The sequence below is a fragment of the Monodon monoceros genome, unplaced genomic scaffold (assembly GCF_005190385.1).
Source record: "Monodon monoceros isolate NGI ecotype Baffin Bay Population unplaced genomic scaffold, NGI_Narwhal_1 Super_Scaffold_22, whole genome shotgun sequence".
NCBI lineage: Eukaryota > Metazoa > Chordata > Mammalia > Artiodactyla > Monodontidae > Monodon > Monodon monoceros.
The window spans coordinates 91,982,431-92,003,652 of record NW_021703779.1 but is presented as its reverse complement, the minus strand read 5'-3'; the positions used below and the strand labels follow the sequence as shown (position 1 = coordinate 92,003,652).

Sequence of the window (21,222 nt, the reverse complement as noted above, 5' to 3'; positions counted from 1 at the left end):
AGCATGATGTGGTACAAAGAACACAAGACTGGAAACATAACATCTACGTTCCTCTTCCAGTCCCTAAGTCCCTCTCTGGGTCTCTGTTTCTTCATTGTAAAATGAGAGTGTTGGAGTTGGTGGTGGGGAATGGCCTAGACAATACCAAATGTAACTGCTAACTCTGAATTGCTATAATTTTAAGAAAGGTATATTTAGAGAAGTGGAAAAGGGTATGAGGATCTTGTTGACTTATTATTTCTTCATATGAAGTACGTCTGCTGGTTCAGTTGAAGATATTAAGTTCAGTTGAAGATGTTCAATTTTAAAAGTTAACACAGATTGGAGATAACCCTTCCTTTTGTCATTCAACTGTACACTTCCTAGCCCTCTCTTATCAGACTTATGTGTACTAATTAACAAATAAAGGAATAAGAAATTTGGCCTATTTAAACATCAGACTTATAAATCATGGGCAGATGATCTTCTCACTCTCTACCATCTTATAGCTTTCTGAGATATCTTCTGCCATTAATCTTTCCTGCACAAAAAAGGATGCCATTCAAGATGGTATAACATAAAGAGCTAGGCCTAAGAGCCAGAACAGTGGGATTCTGTCCTAAGTTTTCTATTGATTTTTTTCAAAATGTTAGATTCTCATCTTTTTCTCATTTTTGTCTATAAAATGAGGGTCCCAAATTAAATTATGACAGGCGTTCTTTCTTGTCCCCCAAAATCCATGGCTCTAATCTTCTCTAGGAGATGGAAATATCTGCAGAGCTTTGCCTTTCTTTTGTGGTATATGGAGGTGAATTGTGGTATACGGAGGTGAAGCGCAGAACCAATCCTAGCATTAAAAAATGCTGGGGATAGGAAAAATTAATCAATCTCATGTTTATAGAGCTCAACTCATAGAGTTACTCGATTAGGAATTAAAAAAGAAAAAGAATACCATGTAAGCATAGTGTCTATACCATAGCTCAATGCTCTGTCCTTAATCACGATAATTTTGTTCATAAACTTTCTTTTCTAATCCTTTCACAGAGAGGAAGTCGTGTCAGTGTAAGCTTCCAGATCACGTCGGAGGTCCAAAGTGGAAGGTACCCAAGGCTCTCCTTTTCTTCAGGGAGTCTAACTCCAGCTATCTATGAAAACTCCAACATAGCAATTTATGAGGTAGGATATCCAACAGCTATCTAATCTGCTGCCTTCTTGGGTTTTAAATTGAGGCAGTGACGTAGGACTTACTTAGTCTTTGTGCCAAAATATTGAGGCCTTTGTTAAGTCTTTCCTTTTGATAAGTATTTTTGTCCATTATCCCCTTACAGACTTGTTTGGTTGACATTTTTGACGATGATTTTCCTCGGCAGCTAATCTACTTACTTCCAACTTCATTGATCTTTCAACACCATGTATTTACTATGAATGCAGAAAAAAGTTCGTGAGGCCCAAACACTTAACCATGTCACTCATTCCAGAAGACATAGATATCATAATAGAAGAAATGACTTCCTGAGTGAACTGTTTGTGATGGGATGTCTAGAGACGTGCTTATATAGAGTAAGGCTTGGGGCAAGCTCTTCCCTTCAAATACTGCTTGTTCTTCCTTTACCTGTTAATCTCTGATATTACTGAAATCTTTAAAAAATTATTCATTTCTTTCCTTTCCTCAGCCTGTACTTCCTCTTGCAGTAAAAGGTTACCTTCTGATGTCTAAAATAGAAATCCTTTTTATTTCACTTAAATTTCTGTCTTTCATGCTTTAAGAGACCACCCCCAACCCCTTGTTCTAAGATTCTGGAATTTGGCAACCAGAACAAATCTTGCATCAGTTAGAGAGACGAACTGTTTCTTCTCAGCAGGAAAGAGTTAAGCAGGGGGTAAAAGGGAAACTAGACTGCCTTTCTGTCCCTCCTAAGTAAGGCCTTCCCAGTATGGTTTCCTTGTTTTGTTTGAAGATACTCCCAAAAGCAGCAAACACTCTCAACTTCAATAGTAACTACAAAGAAAGTCCAAAACAGGCCAGAATGAGTTTTTAGGTTGTCCACCATTGGATTTTCCAAGTGAATGCTCTCCTTCATTGGATAAATAATTTATAGCTACATAAAAACACCAAGATTAGCATGGCATATATTTTCTCATTGTACCTGAAGTGTGTTGACTTACATTTGGAGCAGGAAACCTCTGGGTCTTGCCTTGAACTTAATTTAATCAAAGAGGAGATTTGATTCAAATGTAAACTTGAGGTATTGGGGAATTGACAGTTCTACTCTCTCAAAGACCAAAGGCAAGATAATCTCAAGATAATCTTCAGGATGTCAAATGGAATGGGGCTGATGGCTTTACAAATATATTGACATCTCTAAGATTCTGAAGTAAATCTCAATACCTATGGCAGTCTCTTGGTTTTTCATCTGTAAATTGAGGGGTTGAACTAAATTCTTAATCTTGGCTGTTCATTAGAATCTCTGTGGGAAACTTAAAAAAATACCTATGCCCAGGCATAGTAACTCTGATTCATTTGGTATGGGGTGGGCCCAGGCATTGGTATTTCTTTTAAAAGTTCCCCTATATGTGCAGCCAGGGTTGAGAATTGCTGAACTAAGAGTAAGGCCTCTTCTGGCCCAGATATGCTATGAATCTCTGATACTGTGGAAGAATTTATGTGTTTAATTGTGGTATGTTTTATTTGGTGGAGCTGGAAGGTGATAGTGTAGAATTAAGAAGGGAGAAAATAAACATCTGTATGTAATTGGCCTTTAAGAATTTGTCAGATATTTCCTCACTTTGGAAGGAAGCAGTCAGTTGAGTTAGTTCCCATAATGCCTGTTGTTGGTCAGTCAGATCATGGGTGTTTCTGAACTGTGTAGGCCAAAGGAGGACTTTATCTGCACAAAAGGAAGGTGTTAGTGAGAATAATACCACACCATGAGGTCAAGATTAGGCTGATGGCAGGGTGTAAAGGAAGACAGTTGAAGCTAGAAAACTGCCTAGCTAGAGCTAAAGAGGACTCCGGGAGAGAGCGGTAGTCAATCGAATCAACAGACCAAAGAAAGAGGTCCAGTGTGCCTTCTGAAACAGCCCTCTATTAGGAGTGTTTTAAAGATTCATTATCTAGTTTCTGTTTAGAATAAACCGAATTTTCATAAGAATTTTTAGCGGAAGGTGTGGAAGTTCCAGACAATGTGCCTGGAGTAGCAGATACCTAATAACAGAGGACAGGCTTCTTTAGGACATGCCATAACATTGTAATACACTGACACAGATTCACACTTTGATGGGACACACAGATGCATAGCCTTCGGAACTGTACAGGAAAATCAGCCCTTATCTCAGAGATACTCTGTGAGATGTAAAAGGAAAGCCAGCTGAGCAGACTGCTGGGGAAAGAGCAATGACTGGCCGATGCAATGGGGACGTGTCAGGATCTGTTCTAATAGCCACAGTCTAGGGGAGAGGGGGTGAGGTGGGCAGTAGTGCAGCCCTGACACACTCAGAGAGAACCCACTGAACTGATCCTCCCTTTTTATTCTCTGACTCCTTCTGTCCCTCAACCTGTCCCTGTGTTTTTCTCTTTGTCCCATTTCTGTCTCTCCCCCGTACACCCTCCCCATTCATCTCTCTTTTCCAGAGCCTTTTTTTCTATCTTCCCACCTTCTATATCCCATATAGCTCTCTCTCCACTCCTCTCCTTTGCACCAACCATCTTTTCTCTCTCATCACAGAATTGGATCATCAAAGCTGAAAAGGACCTTAGAAATCATCTAAGTCGTCCAGCTCTATCAGTGAGGAAACTGAGGCTCAGGCCAATGAGGTAGCTACCCTAAGACCACCCCTGAATTTGAGGCAAAGCCAGGTCTAGAACTTAATTCTCTTGACTCTTAGTTAATACAACAGGGCCTTAGTGCAAAACTGATGGACTTTAAATTACTTCTAAAAACTTTAGTAGATAGAGTTTGATGTTTCTTCCTCTTAATTAAAAAGTGAATGATGAGTGAAGTATTTTATCATTCTTTCTCTTAAAAGAAAAAACAAAACAAATAGTGCATGCACGGTAAAGATAACACCGGCCCATATCCTCCCTTTTCCTCATTACTCATAAAGTAGGATACACACAGACTTAATAAACATTTGCTTATAAAGTTCATGAGAATTGTTTAAATCTTGAAACAAACACACACAAATCCCCCAAACCAAAGAAAGCCCATGGGAGGAAAGAGCAACAAAGTGGGAGATGGAAGACCTTGGTTCTGTTACTACCTAACCTTCTGACCTTGGGCAAGTCATTTAATCTCTTCAGGCTTCAATTACTTTAAATATGAAGCCCTCAAATTTGGTGATTTGGGAGGAAAAAAAGTTCTGCTTAACTACTTGTAAAAGTTAATAAGCAAGAGAGAAAGCGGACCCATATCTGCAATAGGGTGGACTCCAGGAAGAAGGTATTAGGCACTGGCTATAGGCAGAGTCAGGGCTGCCAGTACTGATATTCAGGCTGTACACTGCACAAGGGAACCACTTCTAAGAGGGTACTATTCACATTGTAGACATATAGTAACGTATATGAGAGTGGTGCAGGAGTGAGCAAAGAGATTCTGGCCTCTCAGCCTAGCTCTGGAATGAGGTAGCGGACCTGACAAAGAGGCCTTACCTGGCAGGCAGGGCTTGGTGGTACGCAGAATACTGAAGCTGCTAGTGGAGTGTTTTCCCTGGTGTCTGAAGGATGTATGAGTCAACGAGAGTGTGGTACATGCACAGATATATACAGCTGGGGCTGCTGCCCAACATCACAGGGCTGCCACAGGCTGCAAAATAATATTCTCACATTATTTTTTTACTTGAGGGAAAGCACCCTTTGCTAATTAGCACAAAGGTGCCATAGAAGCTAGCGGTGACCATGGTCCATGTAATATAATGGCAAACGTGCTGGGAAGGCTTTACTATATACACATCAGTGTATAACCCACACATGGGCTGACTTTGTAAACTTTCAGATTAAACCTCAGCCTTTGATCCCTCTAAAGGGCAAAATCCTTTAGATTTTGTGGGGCCTTACAATGGGCCTTTCTAACCAGTTCCTAAGTGACTATGATGTAATTGGTCTAGGGCCACACTCAGGGAACTGCTGGGCAAGAGACCAGGAAAGCTGCCTTTGGTACTTTGACCAATCTGCTACAGACAGGCACTGGTCCTGGACTACCTGTCTGAATTTTGTGGGCGTGAGCCTGGCTGACACAGTTTTGTTCAGCTGCTGAAGGTCTCTAGAAGCCATTTCCTAGTTAAAGGGTTTTGAGCTCCTTGGCCAGAAGATACCCTCTAACACACAGTACGGCGAGTAACTCAGATGCCTGCAGCTCCCATTATTAGCCTTTGCCTCCGGCTGGTCTCCAGATGTAGTGCCACAGCTGGATATATTCCATAATAAGAGAGTGGCTACACTCTCTTATTCTCGGAATTTGACTGTACAGAGCTCTCTGCTTTATTATCTCTACTTGATGACAAATTGGTGCAGCCTGAAATGGAATCTCCAGGCTATAGGTAATAGATGTGAAAGCACTTTGAAGAGGAGAGAGCGCTGTGCAAATGTAAGGCATTATTATTATTATTATTACAGAGAAAAAGGAATCTGTGTATTGCTTTTTTCAGATTTGGGCTGGACAGAAACTAAATAGGGCTTGGTGACTGATGAATCCTTGAGGCTATGCACGTAGAAGAAAATTATCTATCAGGCACTGGTGTTAAAGTGAAGACAGTAAAATAATTGTTGTCTTTGACTTGACAGCAGCCTTAGAAATAGCTGTTTTGTGCTTAAAAAGTCAGAAATAGACTTCTGAAAGAGTCTAGATTACTCTATTACTACGGTAGTACATTTGTACATCCAAATAAAAAATGTTTAATCGATGTTTAAGCCAATCAGTTTATGATTAAAGCATAACAGGCCCCCAAAATGACCTGTCCCACAAGAGAAAAATGGATCAAGGTAAATGCAGGAAACATTTGCTGCACTACATCTCCTGCCCTACATCTCTCGACATAGACGCCTCAAGGCAGTGAGAATTGCAACCACTAACCATCACCATTAATCGCAGGAAACCTGGTGCTACATCACTTAGCTATGAATGAGTGAAATGACCCGGGACTTTCTGCAGTTACTTAAGGAAGTCTTTGCAGAGAGCAGTATCATTCCTTTGATGACATCTGCATCCCTGCAATTGTTTCCCTGCTTTAGTTAATTGGAATTTTAAACTTTAACTTCTCGGTGTGACCTCCTTTTTAGCTCTGAATACAGAATGTCCATGGGGCGGAGGGTGAGAGAGGAGGAACAACGCTTGTTTAGGCTGATGGTCTAACTATAGACTCTTCATGTGGAAGGGACATTGCTCTAAAGCTGCTGGCAACTAAGGCTCACCAACAATCTTTACCTTTTCTTTCTAGGGTGATTGGGTGTGGCTGAAAAAGTTCCCCTCTGGAGATTTTGGAGACATTAAATCCATCAAATCAAGTGCAAGTGATATGTTTGAAATGGTATGAGAAACCCTCTCTTATATATATTCCCACTGAAACCACCAATCGTTTCTCCAAAGTAACTAATACCAGCTGTTAGGAAGATCCTTTAACAGATCAGTGCAGGGAAACTATAGGGTAGCTACTGACTCATTACGACCGTATGATGCAATGGCAAAAGTATGGGCTCCGGAGTCAGAAAGACATGAAGGATTCACTTCTCAGCTCTACCACTTAAGAGATATATTAACTTGGAAAAGTCACCTAAACTCCCTGAGCTTTACTTTCCTTATTTGTAAAAGGAGTATATTAATGTCTACTTCCCAGGGCTGAGATAATACACGTAAAGCATCTTGCACATTTCCTGACATATAGCTTCTTCGTAAAATGGTATCTGATTATTATTAAGTACATATCCCATAATCATTCAAAATCTCCGTTTGCCAGGCCTGGAAAAGTCATCTGGTAATTTCTATTTACATAAGAAAAATGGTGATTTCCCAATCCCACCAATTATATTGAAAAAGTCCTTGGGGGCTTCCCTGGTGGCGCAGTGGTTGAGAGTCCGCCTGCCGATGGAGGGGACACGGGTTCGTGCCCCGGTCTGGGAAGATCCCACGTGCCGCGGAGCGGCTGGGCCCATGAGCCATGGCTGCTGAGCCTGCGCGTCTGGAGCCTGTGCTCCGCAACGGGAGAGGCCACGACAGTGAGAGGCCCGCGTACCGCAAAAAAAAAAGAAAAAAAAAAGTCCTTGGATAGTTTGTTTAAGGAAGCAGTCTGTACATAAGGCAGAGATGATGATGCTTCCTCTCAAACCATTTAAAGTTGACTCCTCCTTGAACTTTGAGTTCATAAAAGATTTACGGAACTGTCTGGTTCCTTCAGACTCATGAAAGTGGGATTTCTAGAAGATAATGATATATTTCTTCACATTTATGAATCAGGCAAGTTCAAATCAATCCAATAGGTTTGAATGAGACACCTGCTACATCCAGACTGTACAAGTGTACAAGTGAGAAAACAAGGGAAATGGGGAAATGGAAGAGGTGCAGCCCATGAGGGACCCAATGTGCCTCATGGATCAGAATGAGATGTTATGATTTGGTATTTCCCTTACATGTGGTTTTGATGCCTGGAGCTGAAGGAAAAATAATGAGAGATGAATCCAGAAGGAGTGACTAAGGTCAGAGCTAGAATAAGCAGTCCCACACTGGTTTGATGATCTGGGATGCTAAACAGAGAGCTAGATCCAAAGTATGGAGCCAAACAATGCCAAACCTGGGGGAGCTGATAAACTAGAAGTATGGAAATAAGAAGACCCAAGGTAGAGTGTGTCCATGATACCTTTTTTTGGGTAATTTAAAATTTTGACATAATTTCAAACTTGCAGCAAAGCTGCAAGAATAATTCAGGGAACTACTGTATATCCTACCCAGATTCAGCAATTGTTTACATTTTTCCTAGTGCTTTTCATGCTCTATTTATAAATTTATGTACAGTCGGCCTTCAGAGTCCATGTGTTCTGCACCCCTTGATTTGACCAACTTCAGATTGGTTGAATCTGCAGCTGCAGAACCCACGGATACGGAGGGCCCACTGTACTATTTTATTTTATTTTTGTTTTTTTTAAGTTGACAAGTATTTATTACATTGTTTGATAACAACCAATATTATGTGTTAACTATTATTTTTTTAAAGGATAAAATCATGATTCTCGCACAAATACAAAATGAATACATGTCAAAGGTTTTGTTTAAATCATTAAATATATAAGGGAATCAGGAAGATATTACAACCACTTCAAGGCAGAATTCAAAGTACTGCTGTATCATTTTTTATAAGGGACTTCAACGTCCATGGAGTTTGGTATCCTCCTGGGTTTGGAATCAATCCCCAGTGGACACTGAGGGTTGACTATATATTCTTTTCTTCTCAACCATTTGAGAGTAAGGTGTAGACATCATGCCATTTTACCTCTAAATACTTCAGTGTTTATTTCCTAAAAACAAAGACATTCTTGTATATAACTATGGTATAATCATCAAAATCAGAAAATTTAGCATTGGTACAGTAATATTATCTAAACTGCTGCTCATATTTTAATTTTATCATTAGTCATAATACATTATAGCTAATTTTTCCCTGGGCCAGTTTCCAATCAGAGTTTACACATTGTAGTTGGTTGTCATGTCTTTTTAGTTGCCTTTAATCTGAAACAGAGTCTCAGCTTTTTGCTGTTGTTGTTTTTCTTTATCTTGATATTTTTGGAAGAATTCAGCTGAGTTATTTTGTAGATGGTCCCTCAATTTGGGTTTTTTCCATGTTCTTCATGGTTAGATTTAGGTTATGCATCTTCAGCCAGAATGCTACAGAAGTGATGCAGTGTTCTTTTCAGTGCTTTGTATTAGGAAACACATAATGTTAATTGTCCCATTATTAGTGATATTAACTCTTATTGCTTGGTTTAGGTGGTGTCTACCAGATTTTGCCACCGTAGAGCTACTGTTATTTTTTTTCCTCATTGTAATTAATACATAATTTGTAGAGAGATAATTTGAGTCTGTATAAATAGCCTGTTTTTTTGATCAAATTTTTACCTACTAATTTTAGCATCCATTGATGATTCTCTAACTCTAGCATTCTTTCTATGTTTATTTGTTGGCTCTGTATTGTAAGAAAGAGCCTTACCTTCTCTACCGTTTATTTATTTATTCATACATTTATACCAGTGGTTTTAATTTTATTCAATTATCTATCAGTTATATCTATCTATCATCTATCAATCATCCATCTAATACCTCCAATTGTAATTGAATGCCACAGAGTTCCTTCTATCCTTTCCCTTTCCGTATTTGTAACTCCTTTCTCCAACAGTTAGAAAACTGGCTCGCATTATCCTCATGACATCTTTTTGTGTCCCCTTACTAACTTGTGTTACTATGTCAGGTGCAGATAGTAACTCAATTCTAGGGTGAAGGCCAATTTTCCAGAATTTACCATGTGAAAGGCCCTAATTCCTTTCTAGTACTTTTATGAAGCAGGAAGTGGATCTGACGATGCTATCACTGTGAGTCTAGCACTGCTTTGACTACTATGTGCCTTCATGATTTTAAAATTTTGGGACTGAGTATCAGGGGCCAGACTGGAGAACACATCTTGGTGAGCCAGCTATAGAAGGGAGTCGTGTACAGTCAGATAGATATTCCTTAAAGGGAAACAGCTGGAGTCAGAAGGCCAAAGGACTGATGACTTCCAACATCTTTTAGGGTCCCAACTTCTCCAAAGACGTATGCAGGAAAATCAGGCTGTATCTATCTCCCAGTCTCATGTTCTTTCCCATCATCTGGAACTGAGTGGCATACTCCTTGTACCTTCTAATACCTTGGCTATTTAGTTCCTTGCCATATAATCTCTAATCATCTTCTCTTCCATTTCACTTTGGCCATCCACTACTATCATTATACCTTGGGGTTTGTCGTTATCTATAATTGCTACTGAAAATGCTTCACTTCCAAAATCATAGATTCAAACATCACACTCTCTGGCTATAGCCTTCTCTTCTTTCAACTGTGCCTATATTTTACATTGGGTCTTCCTGTCTACTGACCTCTACTTTCTCCCATCCCACAAGCCCTTCTTTTATCTTCTTTCATGCCCACCTTAGATTTCATAGTTGACCGTTTGAACACATTCTTATTTCTGTCTTTTTGGACACACATAAAACTCATATTCAGGATGACCCTAACTCTTAACTTTCTTTGTGCCTGCATCTGAACAGCTGAGTATTATGGCAGAAAGTCATGCAACAAGGTATATTGTTTCCATCTTAAAATGTCCCTTAAAATTATCCTTTAAGTCCATTATAATACTTCATTAGTTAATTCACTTTCTACAACCTGTATTTCAGAGCTTCTCCATTTTCCTTAAAAGTCCAGTGTTCTCTTCCTCTATTTTTACTGTTACCATCCTGGTCCAAGCCACCATCATCACCCACAAGAGCTACGGCAATTGTCTGTTTTGGTTTTTTTTTTTTTTTTAAAGAGACAGTTTAGTTTTTAGAGCAGTTTTAGGTTCACAGAAAAATTGAGCCTCCCCCACTATCAACATCCTGAACCAGAGCGGTACATTTGTTATAATCCATGAGCACACATTGACACATCATTATCACTCAAAGTCCATAGCTTACATTAGGGTTCAGAGGGTAGTACATCCTATGCATTTTGACAAATGCGTAATGATGTATCTACCATTATAGTAACATACAGAATAGTTTCAATGCCCTAAAAATCCTCTGTGCTCTGCCTATTCACACCTTCCTCCCCATAAACCCTGGCAACCACTGGCAGTTGTCTTTACACATATCCACTTTTATCATTGTCAAATCTTTTCTCCACATTGCAATCTGAGTCAAAATCAAACCTGATCTTGTCAGTTCTCTGCTTGAATCTCTTTAATTAGATTCCTATTGTTCTTCTCTTTGTGTGGAGATTTTAAATTACAGATTCAATTTCTTGAATAGATATTGGACTATTCAAACTTTCTATTTCTTCTTATACCTGTTTCAGTAAGTTATGTCTTAAAAGGAAGTTGTCCATTCCATATATGTTGTCGAACTTACTGGCATAAGGTTGTACATAATATGCTCATGCAATCTTTTAAGTAGCCTTAGGATCTGTAGTGATGCTCCCATTTTCACTTCTGATAATGACAATATGTGTTTTCTCTTTCTTGACCAGTTTTGCTGGAAGATTATCAATTTTATTAATCCTTTCCAGAAATCAACTTTTGGCTTTGTTGATTTTTCTCTATTGTATGCCTGCTTTCTATTTCATTGATTTGTATTCTGGTTATTTCTTTCCTTCTTAGTTTCTTTGCTTTTAATTTGTTGTTCTTTTTCTAGTTTTTTGAGCTGGAAGTTTTTATAGTTGATTTTAACCGTTCTTAGTTTCCAATACAGTCACTTAAAGCTAGAAAACTTCCTTTAAGTACTGCTTCAGCTACATCCTGGAAGTTTTTCTTTTCTTTTAAAAAACTTTTATTATAGAAAATAACAAACACACACAAAATAAACAGAATGATATAAACAAACTCCATATGCCCGTCACCCAACTTCAACAATTATCAACATTCTACCATTATTATTTCATCTCTACCTCCACCCACTTCTCACATCTCTAACTTGGTTATTATTGTTGTTATTTTGCAGTTCTGTGTTTCTGAGGTACAATTACATGCATTGAAATGCTCATATCATACATATATATAATTTTGATGAAGAGATATGCCCATATAATCTAGACTTCTATTATGATATAGAATAGGGGTCGGCAAAGTTTTTACATCCTGGCCTGTTTTTTACATCCTGGGAGCTAAGAATGTTTTTTACATTTTTTAAGGGTTGTAAAAAAAGAAAACAAAGATTATGCAACAGAAACTATACATGATCAGCAAAGCCTAAAATATTTACTAGAGGTACAGAAGAGGATTGCTGACCCCTGATATAAAACATTTCTTTCTCTCAAGAAAGTTCCCTTGTGTTCATTAGTAAATTATTGCGTCCCCCCCCCCAACCAAAGAAAACCACTGTTCTGGGTTTTGGGTCTATCTTGCATTAATTTTGCTTATCCTATAACCTCATATAAGTGGAATCATACAGCATACTGACTGATTCATTCGTGTTATCATGTGTATAAATAGCTTGCTCTTTTCATTGCTGAGTAGTAGTCAATTGCATGAATATAGCACAATGTAATTATCTATTTTCCTGCTGATGGGCATTTAGGCTGGTTCCAATTTTGGCTATTGTGAATAAAACTGATACGAATATGCTTTTTATGTCTTTTTATGGACACATATTTTAATTTCTCTTGGGTAAATACCTAAGAGTGGAATTTCTATGTTGAAATATAGTATATGTTTAACTTTATAAGACAGTATCAAACCTTTCCTAGTTTAATTTCCTACACGCAAGTTATGAGAGCTCCCTTTACATCATCACCAATGATGTAGTCTTGTCAGTCTTTTTGGTTTTAGTATTCTAGTGGGTTTCTATGGGTATCTCATTGTGTTTTTTAAATTTTAAATTATGATAAAATGACAGAAATTACCATCTCTAAGTTTTGAGTATATTCACATTTTTTGGCAACAGATTGTCACAGCTTTTCTCTTGCAAAGCTGAAACTCTGTACCTATTAAACAAAACTCTCCTTTTCCCCACTCACCCTCAACGCTTGATAACCACCATTCTATTTTCTGCTTCTATGAATTTGACTACTTTAGATACCTCTTTTTGTCACTGGCTTATTTCACATAGTATAATGTCTCATTGTGTTTCAAGAAGACATTTTTTTATTTACGTATAATTTGATGAATGAATTATCTGTTCAGTGAATTTTGATAATTGCATATATTGCATATATCTGTGTAACCACTCCCCAAAACAAGATACAGAATATGTCTATCACCCCAGAAAGTTCTCTTGTTTCCCTTCTCAGTCATTTCTTTTATCCCAGAGGCAATCATTGTTCTGATATCTATCATCATGAATTAATATTTTTTCTGTTCTTGGATTTCGTATAAGTGGAATGATAGACTATATACTCTTTTGTGCCTGACTTTCTTCTCTCAACATAGTATTTTTAAGATTAAATCCACGTTTTTGCAGGTATCAGTAGCAGTTCATTTTTTTAAATTTCTGAGTAGTATTTCATTTTATGAATATATCACAATTTGTTTATAATTTTCCTGTTGATGAACATTTGGCTGGGTTTCCAGTTTTTTGGAGTTACGAATAAGACAACTATAAATATTTGTTTAATTAAGAAAAAACACATAACATAAAATTTACCATCTTTATTTTTAAATGTACAATTCAGCAGTGTTAAATATACTTGCATTGTTGTTAAACACATCGCCAGAACTTTTTCAATTTGCAAATATAAAACTCTGTACCCATTAAATAGCAGCTCACTTTTTCCCCCTCCCCCTATTCTGGGTTAACCACCATTCTACTTTCTGTTTCCATGAATATGACTACTTTAGACACCTTATATAAATGGAATAATATAGTATTTGTCTTTTTGTGACTGGCATATTTCACCTAGCATAATGTCTTCAAGGTTCATCCATGTGGTAAAGTGTGAATAGATTTCTTTCCTTTTAAAGGCTGACCAATATTCCATTTTATGTTATTCATTCATTTCTTGGTGGACATTTGGGTTGCTGTGAATATGGGTGTGCAAATATCTCTCTGAGATCCTGCCTTCAATTCTTTGGCTATATACCCAGGAGTGGAATTTCTGGATCATATTGTAGTTCTATTTTTAATTTTTTGAGGAACCTCCATACTGTTTTCCACAGCAGTTGCATCATTTTACAATCCTACCAACAGTACACAAGAGTTCTAATTTCTCCACATCCTTGTCAACACTTGTTATTATCTGGTTATTTTTTTTTAATTTATAGTAACCACCCTAATGGGTGGGAGATGATACCATATTGTAATTTTGATTTGCACTTCTCTGATGATTAGTATGTTGAGTATTTCTTCATAGGCAACTATAAACATTTTTGTCCAAGTATTGATATTTTTGTGAACATATATTTTCACTTCTCTTCGGTAAATGCTTAAGAATAGACACTGAGTCATGGAGTAGATGTACGTATAGCTTTATATGAAACATCCAAACAGGTCTCCAAATTGGTTACAATATTTTACACTCCTGTCAGAAATGTACAAAAGTTCCAGTTGCTTTAAATTCTCAGCAACATTTGTCTTTTTGATATTTGCCTTTCTACGGTGTATAAAATGTTATCTTATTGTGGTTTTAATTTGCATTTTCTTGATGACTAATGTTATTGAGCATCTTTTCATGTGTTTATAATTCATTTGTATATCTTCTTTTGTGAATTGTCTGTTCACATTTTTTCCCATTTAAAAAAATTGAGAGTTTTGCCTTTTAATTGTTGAAATGTAGACGTTCTTTATATAACCTTCCTTTGGTCAGATATATGTTTTACAATATTTTTTCTCAGTCTGTGGATTGTTTGTTTAATGGTTTTGATGAGCAAAATTTTTAATTTTGAGGAAATCCAATTTATGATTTTATTTTGCGGCTTGAAAATCTTTGCCAATTCCAAGATTTTAGATTTAGGATTATGATCCATTTTGAATTAGTTTTTGTGTATGGACTGAGATAGTGGTCGTGGTTATTTTTTTTTTCCATAGCGATATCCAGTGTTCCAGTAACAATTATTTTAAAAAGCCTTTCCTTTCTCCACTTAATTAACTTTTCAACTTGGTGAAAAGTTGACTGACTATATATGTGTGGGTATATTTTTAGACTCTGTACTCTATTTCACTAACTCATCAGTGTACCCTACTGCCAATATCACACTATCTTGATTATCACAGCTCCAGAGTAACTCCTATAGTTAAGTGGTATAAGCTCCTGTAAATTGTTCTTTTTCAAGATTGTTTTGGATAGGGTAGTTTATTTTAATTTTCAATAAGTTCTTGAATAAACTTGTTCATTACTTCAATAAAGCCTTCTGGAATTTTTCATAGGGGGTTATATGAATTTATAAATCAATTTAGGGAAAATGGACATCTTAACAATACTGAACCTTCCAGTCCATTAATGTAGTATAGATCTTCATTTATTTAAGTTTTCTTTAACTTTTCTCATCAATGTTTTGATGCTATTATACAATATTGAGTAGAAATGGTGAAGGAAGACATCCTTGTCTTGCTCTTGACTCTAGAGGAAAAGAATTTAATGTTTTACTCTTGGGTTTGATGTTACCTGAAGGTTTTTTCACACATGTCCCTTTGACTTCTGATTTTCTGTGAATTTTTTTTTAATCATCAAGAGGTTTTTGTATATTCTCTGACTGCCTGCATAAGTTTAGATTTTAGGAGTTTAATTATGATGTGTCTAGGTGTAGCTGTCTTCATCTTACCTGACCTCTCTAGTATTTATCACATTTTCCTGAAATTCCTTCTGGCATTTACCTCAATTCCCTGAAACTCTTCCTGTGGTGTTCATAATGTTGTTCTAAATAAGCCTTTCTCCACTTCTCTAGCCTCATTTCTAAGTCTTTATGCAGGATGTTCTTCCTTTTCCCATCTTTTAAATGTTGATATTCACCCCCCGCTTTTCTTTTTATTTTATATGCTTCCCTTGGGTTATCTCATTCACTCCCATTAATTTCATCTACCATTTACATGTTTACAATTCCCAAGTCTGTTTATCTGGAACACACTATCTCCTTGGAATAGTTCCACCTTGATGTTCCACGGGCACCTCATTCTTAATGTGTCTCAAACTGAATTAATCAGCTGTCCCCATCACCCAAAATTTGCTTTCCCACTGTCTTAGGTCAGATTCTCTAAAAGCTGAGCCTGAGATGGAGATTCTCGTTCAAATTACTCATTGAGAGAATGCTCTCAAGAGAAAAGGAGTGAGGATGCAGGATAAGGCAGAAGTAAAAGCTCAGCAAGTATGTGATCTCAGCTTGAGACTAGCTTCAGTATGCTTTTATGGGAGAAATACTGGAGCACAAGTTATACCATGAGTTCCACTTTGAGGCGAGAGAGTTGAACTTTTGTACCTTTCCCAGTCAGTCAATCATTAGCTGAGGTCTGTGGGTGGGCCCTAACCTTTCAAGTAAGATAGCTCCCCTTTGGCTTAGCCTCTAGGACAATTTTCCAGAGAATGGAGCAACTGTGAGTTACCAGCCAACAGTTACAGCAGCTACAGGATGCACTGTAAAGGGGATATAGGCGGGGCACCAACATATCCACTACTAAAACATCCCTGAATTTCTTATATTGATGTATATCACTGCCATCTATCCAGGAATCCAAGTAGAAATCTAGAAGCAATAATGGAGCCCTTTTCTCTCTCATCCCCCATTAAAAAGTAATAATAATAGATAACAATTATTGAGTGACCGTAATATTAATTTCGAATTCTATAGCACGGTTCTCAAAGCTGCACAGGATGTGGCTCCTGTCTAACTCTCCAGCCTTTTATAAATTTATTTATTTATTTTTGGCTGCGTTGGGTCTTCGTTGCCGCACACGGGCTTTCTTTAGTTGTGTTGAGTGGGGGCTACTCTTTGTTGTGGTGTGCAGACTTCTCATTGCGGTGGCTTCTCTTGTTGCAGAGCACAGCCTCTAGGTGCACGGGTGTCAGTAGTTGTGGCACGTGGGCTCAATAGTTGTGGTACATGGGCTCTAGAGTGCAGGCTTAGTAGTTGTGGCTCACGGGCTTAGTTGCTCCGTGGCATGTGGAATCTTCCCGGACCAGGTCTCGAACCCTTGTCTCCTGCATTGGCAGGCAGATTCTTAACCACTGCGCCACCAGGGAAGCCTATCTCTCCAGGCTTGTGTCTCATATTCTTTCCTTTGCACTGTGTTCTGGCCACCCTAAACCTGTTGCAATTTCCTCAGCATAACATGCTCTCACTCTCAACCCCTCCCACCATGTCACCTTCACATGGTCAGCTCTTACTTGCGCTTCGTGATGGTCTAGACATTAGCTCCTCAGGGAAGCCAGATCGCCCAGACTGAATTAGATACTTACCATCTGAACTCTACCAGCATCCCGTTCTCCCATAAGAAACCACTTCACAGGGAAATACAGCTGTCAGTTTGTTTGTCTATCACCCTTCTTTAAATGTGAGCTCTTTCAGGATATTGATTTCATTTTGTTTATCTCTATATCACTAGCATGCAGTCCAATGCCTTGGACATTGTTGAGACACACTAAATGCTTCTCACATTAGTGGAAAAAAATGAATGGACACAAAGGTAAAATGTAGTCAAAATTCGAAGTGTTTCTTCTGAAACAAATTTTGTAAGCTTTGGCCTGATGTTTATGTAAGCTATTTATTTTAATAGATGCTGCATAGATGAATATTCACGGAAAGACAATCTATTCCACCTCTTACTGTACTAACCTCTTTAGTATTCCTGGGTCACTGAGCTCCACTCCACAGTGTCCCTAAAGAATCAGGAAGAAGGCCCCAGCTCCAATTGAGACAGAACAGCTGTGACTCTCTTCTCTCCCTCTGTTTCCAGATGAAGGACCTACGTCATGAGAATATTAACCCTTTAGTGGGCTTCTTCTATGATTTGGGGATGTTTGCCATTGTGACAGAATTCTGTTCCCGAAGGAGCCTGGAAGACATACTGACAAATCAGGATGTGAAACTAGATTGGATGTTTAAATCATCACTCCTGCTGGATCTCATCAAGGTTAATGGAAAGACTGAAAATCCAAGATTTTCTCTGTAGATTAGAACTTCAATATTTTCGGATGTTTCACTTTCCTTGGATCATTGTGATGCTCTCACTCCTCCACCTTCCTTCCCTGTGTCTGCCCTCACTTCTTCTCATAGCCCTTTTGTCCATATCTGTTATAAGGTCCTGATACAGAAAGAATTTGCTTGCTCCTCTCCTGCTCCCCTGTTTGAGGGCCAGATTTGTCTTTACTTCCTATAGCTATTGAGCACTCTTCTGCCTTAAGCAATCCTTTCTTCCATCCCATTTCTCTGCCTTCTGGATGTGGGAAAGTGCTCATTCCCAGGCTCTTTGGTTCTGCTTAGCCCCATCTCCTGGCTTTCACGTTCTAAAAGGTGGTTCAGTCTAGAACTAGGTGATGGGTCTTTGCATAGGTCTATACTATAGGTATAGATGTGGAACTCAGCATGACCAGAAAGCCAAAAGACCATCGGTTCTACCAGGCAGCACCTCCATTCTCAGAGGCAAGGACTATTTACAGCCAACGGGGTTCACAGATGGGTCCATGGATGGGCTTCAGTGGAGTCTATGAACTCCCTAGAGTGATATGAAAATTGTGTCTGTGTGCACTTGTAGTGGGCTGATTTGGATAGCCAATAGTCATTGAGCTTCCTGTATATTAATCACAATCTTGACCCTTGTATTGTGGCCTAACTCTTTTCAAGGTAGCTTTATAGACATTATCTCATTCCAGTTTTCTATAAAAGAAGTGTGATTATCCTCCTTTGACAGAGGCTCAGAGAAACTAAATGAGGTTTTTGTTATATAGTGTCTACCACACATAGTAGATACTCAATAAACATTTACCAGCTGTCTATTAAGTGGCAGAGCTAATAATAGAATCTAAATCTCTTAATTCCTATTCTAATACTCTTTCCACTCACTCTGTAAGCAAAGTCCCGTGAGTTAAGGGAGAGTCCTCTAAATGAGTCCTCTCAGACCCGTGATGAATGAAACCCAAGCATTAGACACCTAGGGAGAAATCTCCCCCACTATAGACTCTGCTTGGAAGTACTGGGGACTACAGAATTTCCTAGGGTGCAAGATGTAAAGCATACAAATACAAAGGGGTGCCAGGTGGCAAAATAGAGCCAGATACTTAAAAGGACTCAGCATAAACAGTCCCGAGATGACTGCACTAGAAAATGGATGTATTTATATGTGAATGATTAAACCCATCTGGTAAAGTCCTGGTAGATCACATTTGAATGTCATATAAGGTTACCAAGCAAACTGTAGCAGTCAGTATCAGCTTTCTTGCTTTCAGCTTTCTTTTTTATTGTCTATTTTTAATTAAAAATATATAAAAAATAAATTGTATATATTTTATATAATTTTAATATATTTTATATAAATTATAAAAATAAGACATTTCTAATTATAAAAATAATGCATTCAATTAAATTTAGAAATCAAGTGATATAAATATATTGGGAAAATACTGACAATTACTCAATCCTCCTTCATATCTTCCCCCCAAATTAATCACTGTTGACAATTTGGTGATTAGCCTTGCAATTCATTTTTCGTGTATTTACATACATTATAGATTTTGTTTGTTGTTTAAAATACATACTGTCACATAGTTCTGCAACTTACTCCTTTTCACTTACTTTATGGCTTAGATATGGTCCCCTATCAGTACATACAAATTGATCTTACTATTTTTTTTTATTTATTTTTTATTTATTTTTTTTTATTTTTTTAAACATCTTTATTGGGGTATAATTGCTTTACAATGGTGTGTTAGTTTCTGCTTTATAACAAGATCTTATTATTTTTAATTGTTGCAGAATATTCCATAGGTTGGATGTACCACAATTTGGACGTCCCTTCTTGATATTTATTATACATCCAATTATATAATATAAAGCAGAGCTGCAAGGAGCATTCTTGTGTATGTGCACATGTGCAAGCATTTCTTTGGAGAAGTAGAATCCCTAGGTCACAGGGTACGCATACTTTCAATTTTGATAGCTATTTCCAAATTACCCACCCAAAAGGCTGTACCAATTTCCATTCCTGCCAGTAGTAGATGAGAGTTTGGCTAGACCTTTTGGGGGAAAATCAGAATCTTCAAATTCTTGGCAATTATACATGTATAGATCTGTGTTTGAAATGTCAGTAAATCTTCCAATAACACACAGTTCTTTATGCCCACAAGATATGATTCTTCATCAAAACGTAAAATTTTAGCGCTAGAAGGGACCTGGAAACGATTCTTGTTGTCAAAGTTTTGCTTTGCCTGCGTGTAAGAGAAAAAGGCTGAATTCTAGATCATAATAGCTCATGCCATTAACAGTCTCAGAAAGTGGCTCTAAAAGCCCCAAATAGTTAAGTAAGTTGCTAAATAAATCCTGTTTGTATCATCTGCAGGGCATGAAGTACTTACATCACAGAGAGTTTGCTCATGGGAGGCTGAAGTCTCGGAACTGTGTGGTAGATGGGCGTTTTGTACTCAAAGTGACAGATTATGGCTTTAATGACATCTTGGAAACGCTAAGACTCTCCCAAGAGGAACCTTCTGCGGAAGGTAAGCGATGTATTGTACCCTTCTGATGCACACAAGGTAACTCCAAAGTTCAAATGAGAACATGCCCTGAATTAAAGCCTCAGGCTGATTCAACTCCCCACTTTTGTTGAAAAGCAGCCTCATTTCCAAGCCAAAGGAGTTGAATGAAGTCTGCAGGCTGTAATCTCAGCGCAGCCAAGCCTTCTGAACAAAGCCAGTGCAATAATGTTGAGTTCCTGCTGTGGCAGGATTAGGTTATATTGTGTGGAGACCCCAGGTGTCCCTGGAGGAACTTGCTGAGCGCTAGGCACACAGTAGGTGCTCAATAAATACTTGTCAGATTGAATGGAAGGTAATTTGGTAGCTGGACTCCCACAAAGCCCATTCTGGAATGGGATGTCACTAGAGCCTACCCTCACTGTCTCTGTCAGAGAGAAAGAAGCAAGGTGGGGGGGTCGGCCGCAAGTAAATGCTCTGTGGGTTGTGTGGGATGGCTTCAGACCGAACTATGGCCTTCTAGTAAATCAGTAGGCATGCCTGTAATGTCCACTTTGTGTTTTTGTCTTCTATTTAGTGCACGTGTGGCAACACCAAACAATGCCTGTAGAGGTCATAACAGATCAAAGAAATAGAAACCTGAGATGGGGCTTGGGAGTGGGTGATTGAGAACTATGAGGGAATGAATTGATGGAAGGGAGGGAGGAAGAAAGAGAAAGAGTAAGGAGAGAAAATGAATAGGGTTAAATACATATAGGAAATTTGCACATTAAAAGTTTTAACTGGTATTGCAAGGGGGAAGAAGAGAAATAATGACACAAAAACACAGAGAAACAGACAACCCAGGAGAGACACAGAGAGGGAGAGATGCAAAATGACAACATATACTCATATTCTTAAAATGATCTTTGGTGTTATAAGCTTT

General features: G+C 38.1%; 1 protein-coding gene across 1 annotated transcript in view; it reads left to right on the top strand.

Moving 5' to 3' along the window:
- GUCY2F (guanylate cyclase 2F, retinal) overlaps positions 1–21,222 on the top strand; it is an 89,751-nt gene that overhangs the window by 38,045 nt on the left and 30,484 nt on the right. Inside the window, exons 7-10 of the mRNA XM_029240805.1 lie at positions 1,024–1,155; positions 6,412–6,501; positions 17,567–17,743; positions 20,165–20,321. Coding sequence (XP_029096638.1) covers positions 1,024–1,155; positions 6,412–6,501; positions 17,567–17,743; positions 20,165–20,321 — 556 coding nt within the window. The remainder of the gene's footprint in view (positions 1–1,023; positions 1,156–6,411; positions 6,502–17,566; positions 17,744–20,164; positions 20,322–21,222) is intronic.